General features: G+C 50.2%; 2 protein-coding genes across 3 annotated transcripts; both read left to right on the top strand.

The window, feature by feature from the left end:
• Window positions 1-12: 12 nt before the first annotated feature.
• On the top strand, window positions 13-5,375 carry slc52a2 (solute carrier family 52 member 2). The gene is made up of 4 exons (XM_044138449.1): window positions 13-268; window positions 2,737-3,586; window positions 3,985-4,108; window positions 4,811-5,375. The coding sequence occupies exons 1-4, from the start codon at window positions 139-141 to the stop codon at window positions 5,081-5,083; spliced, it is 1,377 nt and encodes a 458-aa protein (XP_043994384.1). The 5' UTR covers window positions 13-138; the 3' UTR covers window positions 5,084-5,375.
• A 143-nt stretch (window positions 5,376-5,518) lies between these two features.
• si:ch73-196l6.5 (solute carrier family 52, riboflavin transporter, member 3-B) lies at window positions 5,519-8,947 on the top strand. Of its 2 annotated transcripts, none has more exons than XM_044138451.1 (4): window positions 5,519-6,165; window positions 6,801-7,810; window positions 8,455-8,578; window positions 8,690-8,947. In XM_044138451.1, exons 2-4 carry the CDS (start codon window positions 6,813-6,815, stop codon window positions 8,852-8,854), a joined length of 1,287 nt encoding a protein of 428 aa, XP_043994386.1. In that variant the 5' UTR covers window positions 5,519-6,165; window positions 6,801-6,812; the 3' UTR covers window positions 8,855-8,947. The 2 variants fall into 2 exon arrangements, with proteins under 2 accessions (XP_043994386.1, XP_043994385.1); XM_044138450.1 differs by having other exon boundaries at window positions 8,645-8,947.
• Window positions 8,948-8,971: the final 24 nt, after the last annotated feature.

The following is an 8,971-nucleotide window of genomic DNA, read 5'->3' as shown; positions in this document are numbered from 1 at the left end:
AAGGCAGCAGAAGGGGCGGAAACTTTGCGCTATAGTCGTCCATTGCTCAAAGTAAGAGCCGCCGCAGCGTGTGGAGGAGCTCCCGGAACCACATCACTCCAGAGATCCGGTCCATTCCCCGCCGAACCGAGCGGAACCATGCCGGGCAGCTGGTGGCGCGCTGCCGCGGTGAGCCACGGCCTGACGGCCCTGTTCGCCATGGGCTCCTGGGTTTCCGTCAACAGCCTGTGGGTCGAGCTGCCGGTGGTGGTCAGAGAGCTGCCCGAAGGTCAGTCCTCATCTCCGGAGGAAAACTCTCCCATTCCCGGTCCGCCTGGCCCGGTTCTGTTTGCCAATTTATCACAACACCAAGTAACTTCGTAATCATTTAAAGCGGTAATAAGTGACTCCTGTTCCAGTGTTGGGACTCAAACCTTTTCATCAGCTGATTACAGACTCGTTATGTTTACAACCCGCTTTATTAAACTGTTATAGATTAATAATGGTTTCATCCATCGATCAGTTATTTCTGTTCTCTGCAAGCAGTCAAACATTTATCAGTCTGTAGCCTGTTTTCTCCCTGACAGGCTGAAGCTTCATCAGATGCTCCTCATCAGCAGGCGATGAAGAGCATCTGGAAGCCAAGATGATCACATGTGGGGTTCCTCAAGGCTCTGCTGTTGGACCTCTTTCATTAAACATGAACTTGTTTTTGCAACAGTCCAGCCCGTCACGTCCTCTGGCTCGGTGTTTCCCAACCCCTGGTCCTCGGGCCGCCCTGTGGGGCGGCGCGCTGGAGGACCAGGCTGGGCACGCTGCTCCAGAGCACAAGATGAGTACTAATACTGGAAAACCTGTCATATAAATGCTTGATAGAAAATATGCTAAAGTAGTAAAAGTAACAGCAGCTCAGAGGTATGTTATTACATTTATAAGTGAAAATAACATTTAAAATCTTATTTAAAAAGAAGCTTGAAAAACTGATCAGGTTTCTACTATCTGACCGATATCTGCTTTTCTTTGACTTCAGATTTGATTATCCAGATTAGACTTGAAACAATTAATCAATTATTAAATTGTCAACTGATATAGTAATCAATTGTTAACTGGAGAATAGAGATTCTAAAAAAGCCATTTGTTTAAAGAGCCACACTGAGTGGCAAGATAAAAAAACAAACTGCTTTGTCTGTAAATCTGTTCTGACTTCACAAAGTTTTACTTTCAGCTGGTGGAGAATCTAAAACCTGCATGAAGCTGCAGTTTATTTCATATTAAAACCATTTAATGTTAGACGGATAATCTGAAATAAATCGGCCTCTGCACTGTTGTCATCTGCACAAATAAACCAATCGGAGCCAGGAGGAGGGTCTGTAAATCACCCTGGTGTACATGCTGCTCAGCCCCCTAACGCTCTGCTACGCTGCCGACCGTTCACCAAAACAGAGCCTCCCCTGAACGGTAAGCTAGTTAGCATAGCTATCGATGAGGGTGGAGGAAGGGTTCTGAAACAGTAAGTTGTTTCTCCACCATCAATACATTGAGCAGCATGTACACGATAATGAGTGACAACGCTAAGCCCCTCCTCCTGGCTCTGATTGGTTGTTTTTGACCAGGAACGGTTCAGTACTGTAGATGGAGAAGGTGGAGATTTTCCATCAGGTTTATTAGCAACAAGGTCAAAGGTCGTCGCATCATAACATCAAACAGCCACCAGCTGTGAAACGAGTGTAAATGTTACAGTTGATCAAATGACATCATCAGATTATTGATCAAATCGATTCCAATCAACTGGGTTTACAGACATGAAGGGGCTCAGGGTTTCATCTGATTTAAGTTTTCTGGATGTTTGTTCCAGATCTATGATGCATAGAGAAGCTGAATACTGCTTCTCCATGTTTGGTTCTGGATACAGAACCAGAACCAGCAGGTTGATCCAACAGCAGCAAAAGATCTTTAATCTTTCAGTGATTTATAAGCTAGCAGCAGTTTAAAGTCTCAGAGAAAAACCTCACTGCAGCAAACAGGAAGGGCGGGACGGACCACTGTCAGTCTCAGACCTTATTTGGAAATGGGACCATTGCACTCCAGAAGTGAAGGGGGCGCTACTTCCTATATTTTCCTATATTATCTGCGGTCTCCTATTTTTATTTTCTTTTGAAATCTGTGATATAATTTCACCTTTAGGAAGGATTTTTACTTTCAGCTTGTATTTAAACTTATTTATTTCAGCTTTCTGTAGCTTTCTATGAACTTCTAAATCTGCTCCTTAGTCAGATTTTTTCGGTCCTGATACTGCCTCTAGTGGCGTGGTGGTGGTAACACAACTAATATAATCACATTTTTAAATCAGAATAACACAAACTCTTCATTATTTACTATTAACTAAGACATTATTGGCACCATAAAAGAAAAATTATCTTTTGGAGATTTTGCAGACTAATGTAAAAAAAAAAAAAGGCAACATATCATGTTAGACCAATAAAAGTCTTTCTAATTAGTTATTCCCGAGACCTTAATGGGTGTCTTCCGGAGTCGGATAGTATCTTTGCAAAAATTTGTAGTTTTTTAATCTTATCACATTGTTTACTTCCTGGTTCAGTAAAGGGGTCCTAAAAAGCCACGCCCACAGAAACATCTGCGTCTCCCAGATGCCGCCACCAGTTAATTTAGCCACCAGTTAATCTACAACACCGGGCAACATAGAACTGGGTGACTTAGAACCGGGTGGTTTCTGATCCGATTCTCATCTCCTTCCAGGCTGGAACCTTCCTGCGTACCTCTCGGTGCTCATCGCCTTTGGAAATCTGGGTCCCATCGCGGTAACGGTGGCGCACCACTTCGCTCCGGGTCGCCTGAACGAACATGTGGCCATTCGCTTCATCCAGGCGCTGGCGGTGGTGGCGTCGGCGTTCCTGGCCTTTTTCTGGTCCCGCCGGGTGCCGATCGCAGGAGCGGAGCGGTCGCTCCCCTTCCTGCTGCTCAGCTTCATCCTGGCTCTGGTCTGCTGCACCTCCACTGTCACCTTCCTGCCGTTCATGTTCCGCTATCCTCCAGAGTACATCCGCACGTTCTTCATCGGCCAGGGCTTCAGCGCCTTGTTCCCCTGCATGGTGGCTTTGGGTCAGGGCGTCGGCAAGCTGGAGTGTAAAACCGAGAACAACACGGTGAAGCCGGAGTACCTGGAGGAGAACTTTCCTGCCCAAAACTTCTTCTGGTTCCTGTTTGTGATGCTCGCCATCTCAGCCTTGAGCTTCGTGGCTTTGACACAAAGACGGGCCGAGTCCCAGCAGGAGAGGCCGCCCCAAGAGTCCGACGGCGCCGAGGCGGCCAAGGGCGAAGTGGAGACGCACCGGCTGTACAACGGAGGAACGGCGGCGCCGGAGGACCCGGTCGGCCCGGAGCCGCCCGCTCCCAGGTTCTGGACGGGACGAAACGTCTACCTGCTGGCGCTGCTCGCCGCCTCCAACGCTCTCACCAACGGAGTGCTCCCGTCCGTCCAGAGCTTCTCCTGTCTGCCCTACAATAACATGACCTTTCACCTCTCTGTTGTCCTCGGCAACATCGCCAACCCCCTGGCTTGCTTCCTGGCCATGTTCGTGGTGCTGAGGTGAGACTGGAGACATTTCTGAGCTTTAAAGCTGGATCCTTAAAGTTCAAATGCTAAAAAAGAAATTCACAAAGTGGTGTCAGGACTGAGGTCAGGTGGCTAAGAGGTCAAACAGTTGCAACCTTTATGGAGACGACAGTCCAGGACGCGGCTGTGTCCAAACCGGACCACTTCCTGTCCGACTGAGCCCTCTCTGGCCCTACTTCCTGTGTGGCTCCAGCTGGGTAAAGGTCACTGGTGACTCAGTAACAATAAAGGATGTCAGGTTCTAGAAATGGGGTAAAAATTAGCAAAAAAAATCTCAAAAAGTTCTGGAGGAGCATAAGGTACCTAAAGAGTGAGGGCTGGGTCAGGACTGTAGCAAAGAGCATGACCTTTGACCCTCTAATGTGTTTCAGGTCCCCTGTAGGCCTGGGCCTGGTGTCGCTGGCGGCGGCCGTGTTCGCTGCGTACCTGCTGGCGCTGGCGGCGCTCAGCCCCTGCCCACCGCTGCAGGCCAGCCTCACTGGGAAAACTTTGGTGGTGAGTTTCCTCTGGAGGCTTTTATTTTGATAAGCCGCCTAGCAGAGTCGGCTAAAGTTCTGGATGTTTTAAGTCCAGATTGATTCGAACACTCAGAACCGCAACCACTTCTTGTTCTTGGCTAAATATGACGAGAAAATGTAACCTTTAATTTGAAAGTCTGGACTTGGTTCTATAGAACCGTTCACTTGATTGTCTTTTTAATTAAATCTGATCAGTCAGGATTTATTTGGTTTCCATGGCGATCCATTCAGTCCTCTGGCAGCAATATTTGAAATGCGAGCTGGATCAGAACAACTCCGGGTCTGTGAGGGTCCAGTTTCTCCAGAATCAATCAGAACCAATCAGAACCAATCAAAACCAGAGCTATTGGGAGTGAATGAGAGTGGGCGTGTCTCTCTGCTCTCTGTGCTCTGATTGGTCAGAAACCAGGAAGTCCTCCAGCAGAAGGATGGAGAACCAGTAGGTTCTGGATTTTCCGGGTCCGGATGTTGGTTCTGATGCAAAACAGGCCTGAGATGAAAAATTTTTAGCATTTTAAAAGTTTTGAGAAAAAGTTTATTTCAGCCACAGCTGATCAATAGAAATCAATAAAACAGTTTTACTGTGAGAGAAAATCTTGTTCCTGTTGCTAAGCAACCCAGAGGAAACATGGCCGTCCCCTGCCATGGCTCACAGGCTGCGTGTGTGCGCCCCCTGCAGGTGGGCTCCTGGATCCTGTTCACCGGCCTGTTCTCCTACCTGAAGGCGTCAGTCGGCGCGCTGCTGCACGGCGCCGGGCGCGGCGCGCTGCTGTGGGCCGGCGTGGCCATCCAGGCCGGTTCCCTGCTGGGCGCGCTCGCCATGTTCCCCCTGGTCAACGTCTACCAGCTGTTCGCCCGCGCCCACGACTGCGTGGACGTCTGCAGCAACAGGACTGCAGCTCCTCCAGCAGGGGGCGCAGCTGTTCCTGAGCTCCGGACCTTTCTGGACTGACGGCAGCAGGAAGCTCTTCGTCGTCTCTGACTCTTCCTCAGGAGGAAGGCCGCCTGCTCCTGACCTTCCACTTTTCTTTCTGTTGGAACATTTTACTGAAATGTTTTTACCGTTTTGGGAGTGAGATCTGATTCCCGGCTGTTTGGGACCAACGCTCACTTCCTGTTTCTACTGACAGACAGAAGCAGCCGATGCCAGATGCTCACACTGAGGCTTGACCTCTGACCCCCAGAGGTTTTAAAGAGACCATCCTGTTTATTCCTGGTAACAATAAAGCAACAGCTTGGTGAAATCTGGGTTTTTCATTTAAATGTTAATGTTTATATTTTGTTTTCCAGTTTTGGTTTCTGCTCCAGTAATCGATCAATCATTAAACTGATTAGTTTGGGTGGAGGTGATGGAGGGTTAGGAGTCAGGTTAACCCTATTCCTCCATAAATCAGCTAAATTATAACATTTTTGTTCCTTTGAGACCGGACCACTTCCTGTGGTCAGAAAACCTTCCGATTTTCTGATATGCAATGAAAATAAATGGTTTTCATTTGGTATTGTTGGCATTTTCCATATTATCCCAGTAGAAATAATTTTGTAGAAGAGCTTTAGTTTAACCTGTGGCCGGTTCCACAAAGCCGTTAAAACGGGACTTCCTGTGCCGTGCCGTGGCGGCGTAGGGGATCGAGCCACCCAGGTATGGAGCCTTGAGTCCTTGATGCCGTCGTCACGGGTTCGATTCCTGGACCCGGCAACATTTACCGCATGTCTTCCCCTTCCTTCTTTTCTGTCAGCCTACTTACACTAGAGCCCACAAAAGACCCCTGGAGGAAAAAAAACCAAAACGGGACTTTCTGTTGAGCAACCTGCAGCCTCTTGATCCGCTCCAGGAGAATTATCTGAATTCTGCAGAATCTCTACGAAGCAACGAGAATCTGCCCCCCTGCAGGGTGAAGACGACCATCAGCCAATCAGGACCAGGCTTTCTGCAGGACCCACCCCCAGCAGGGCTTACACCCGGACGCGACGCTCCTGCCGGTTGTCATTGCTCAGGACTTTGGCTCCAGAAAACGCTGCGTCCACCAGAAGCAGGTGAGTCTGCAGAGCGTCTCCATCCACAGCTTCTGATTCTCATCAACATTCAACAGATTTCAGCTCAGAAGCTGATTTATAGTTTCAATTTGACTCCTATGATGATCTACATGCATTAAAACTTTTCTGGAGATGTTTTTGAGTCGTTTCCGTTTAAACAGTCGCTGTTGCTCAGTGTTGCCAAAGAAAACAAACAATCTGTGAACATTGACAGAAGATGGGAATAATTCACGCAGTGCACCTTTAGCTGCATGGATCCGTCCCTCATGGTGACACATTAATCTGGACTTACAGTTTCATCTCTTTGTTCCTGCTGCACATAAAACTTTGACATCTCAGACATGAAAATAAATTGTTTTCTGTGTCATTTGATTTACTGAAGTTCTGAGTATCGGTTCATAATGATGACTGTAGTTGGTCCCAATGCATTAGATCAAATTTAGCATTGATGAAGTTTTCACTAATTAATTTTTCTGACTCTATGGACATTAGTCATATCAGCTAATATGACTTAATATTTATTATGAACCTTTTTACTGACAACTCTAGTATGAAATCAAGGTGAAGGCCTTTAATTAGACCAGAACTGTCCCCTAGCCTCTGACTGAGCCTGCTGTCCGGGCGTCTCCCCGCAGGACGCCTCTGCCATGGCCGTGCTCACCCACCTGCTGGCCGTCCTCTTCGGGATGGGCTCCTGGGTCTCCATCAACGGCCTGTGGGTGGAGCTTCCTCTCATCGTCCCGCAGGTCCCAGAGGGATGGTACCTGCCCTCCTACCTGTCCGTCCTCATCCAGGCGGCCAACGTCGGGCCGCTCGTCGTCACCCTGATGCACCGCCTCCGGCCCGGCGTCCTCAACGAGGCGGCGGTCATCTACACGATTGTGGCGGTGGGCACCGTGGCCAGCTTCCTGCTGGCTTTCTTCTGGAAGGAGACGGTGGTGGTGGCCGGCGGCCCCCGCAGCCTGGCTCTGCTGGTTCTGACCTTCTTCCTGGCAGCTGTGGACTGCACCTCCTCCGTCACCTTCCTGCCCTTCATGATGCGCCTCCAGCCGCACTTCCTCACCTCCTACTTCATCGGGGAGGGGCTGAGCGGCCTGTTGCCGGCCCTGGCGGCTCTGGCCCAGGGCGTCGGCCTGGTGCGCTGTGTCAACAGCAGCCAGTCCCTGAACCACAGCGGCCACGGAACCGGACGCCTGGAGGCTCAGTACCGGCCCTCCAACTTCTCCGCCGAGGTCTTCTTCTTCTTCCTCAGCGCCATGATGCTGGTGAGTCTGGTGGCGTTCCTGCTGCTGGACCTCCACCCGGCCGTGGCCCGCCAGCAGCCCGACCCGCGCTACTCCACCGGGTCCAGGGAGAGGTCCCGGAGCAGCCGGAAGAGGACCGAGCAGAGGCCCATGATGGACTCCTTCAGGCCCCAGAACCACAAACCCAAAAGCAGCTCTGGTTCCAGCTCCTGCAGCCGGAAGCAGCTGATCTTCATCTTCGTGGTTCTGGGCTGGGTCAACGCCCTGAGCAACACGGTCCTGCCGTCCGTCCAGTCCTACTCCTGCCTGCCTTACGGGAACGGCGCCTACCACCTGTCGGCCGCGCTGGGCGCCGTGTCCAACCCGCTGGCCGGCTTCGTCGCCATGTTCGTCTCCATCAGGTCAGCCAGGAACTAATAACTGATCGATAATATCTGTTCAATCATTTTCTTCTCTCAGGACTGAAATGATGAAAAGGTTCTACTGGACTTCATCAAGTCCAGAGCGCTTCACACTTCACTCAGTCATTCATGTGTTGATGGTAGAGCTACTAGACAGTAGCCACAGCTGACAGTCAGACAGACATGCACCGGCGCCCCCCGCTGGGCGCTTTGACCTGCAGCAGGTAAGGCGGGTGAAGTGTTTTGGCCTAAGACACAATGACAGAGTGGCGATCGAACCGCCAACCCGCCGAGCGACAAAGTTGTGCAACCGTTGCTGCCATTGCTCCAAAACCTGAAGAGAAGTCTGAAAATTGTTAAATAGTTTATCAAAAACAGGAAATTTCATCCAGACTTCCTGAAACTCGAAGTAGGAAGTCAGGATGAAGTTAGAAGGAAGTCAGGAGGAAGACTAGAGGAAGACTAGAGGAAGGGTTATGTGAGGTTTTGGTTTTTCCTCGTCGACTTCCTGCTTTGATCGATTCAACATAAACTGTTTTGTTTGGAAGCACCTCACCTCATGGTGTGTATGTAAAATTCTGACTTGTGTGGGTCACACATGTTCTGGTTCTGGATGTTCCTGACAGCTGCTTGTGGATCTGCAGGTCGCTGGTGTTCCTGGGCTTCCTGACGGTTCTGGGAACCGGCATCGGGTCGTACATAATGCTGATGGCGGCGCTGAGTCCTTGCCCCCTGCTGGTCAACGACGGTGCTGGCGCTGCCATCATGGTGGGTCCAAGAGATTCTGATGGGTCCAGATGGTTCTGGTGGTTCTGATGGTGACCTTCTGTCCAGGTGCTGGCCTGGATCCTCTTCATCTTCTCTCTGTCCTACGTGAAGATCATAATTGGGGTGATCCTGCGGGACGAAGGTCACAGCGCCCTCGTGTGGTGCGGAGCGGTGGTGCAGCTCGGCTCCCTGCTGGGAGCGGTCACCATGTTCCCTCTGGTCAGCGTCTACGGCCTGTTCTCCTCCGGGGACCCATGCAGCACCAGCTGCCCCTGAGGGAACCATCAGGGGAACCATTTAGGATCCTCAGTTAATCAGGAGGGTCTACATGTTGCACTCGCTTTTAGTTCTTTGCTCTTTTGTTTTATTAAAAATCTGCACATTTGTCATAAT

This window comes from Gambusia affinis, linkage group LG14 (genome assembly GCF_019740435.1).
Source record: "Gambusia affinis linkage group LG14, SWU_Gaff_1.0, whole genome shotgun sequence".
NCBI lineage: Eukaryota > Metazoa > Chordata > Actinopteri > Cyprinodontiformes > Poeciliidae > Gambusia > Gambusia affinis.
This window is presented reverse-complemented; position numbering and strand designations above follow the sequence as displayed.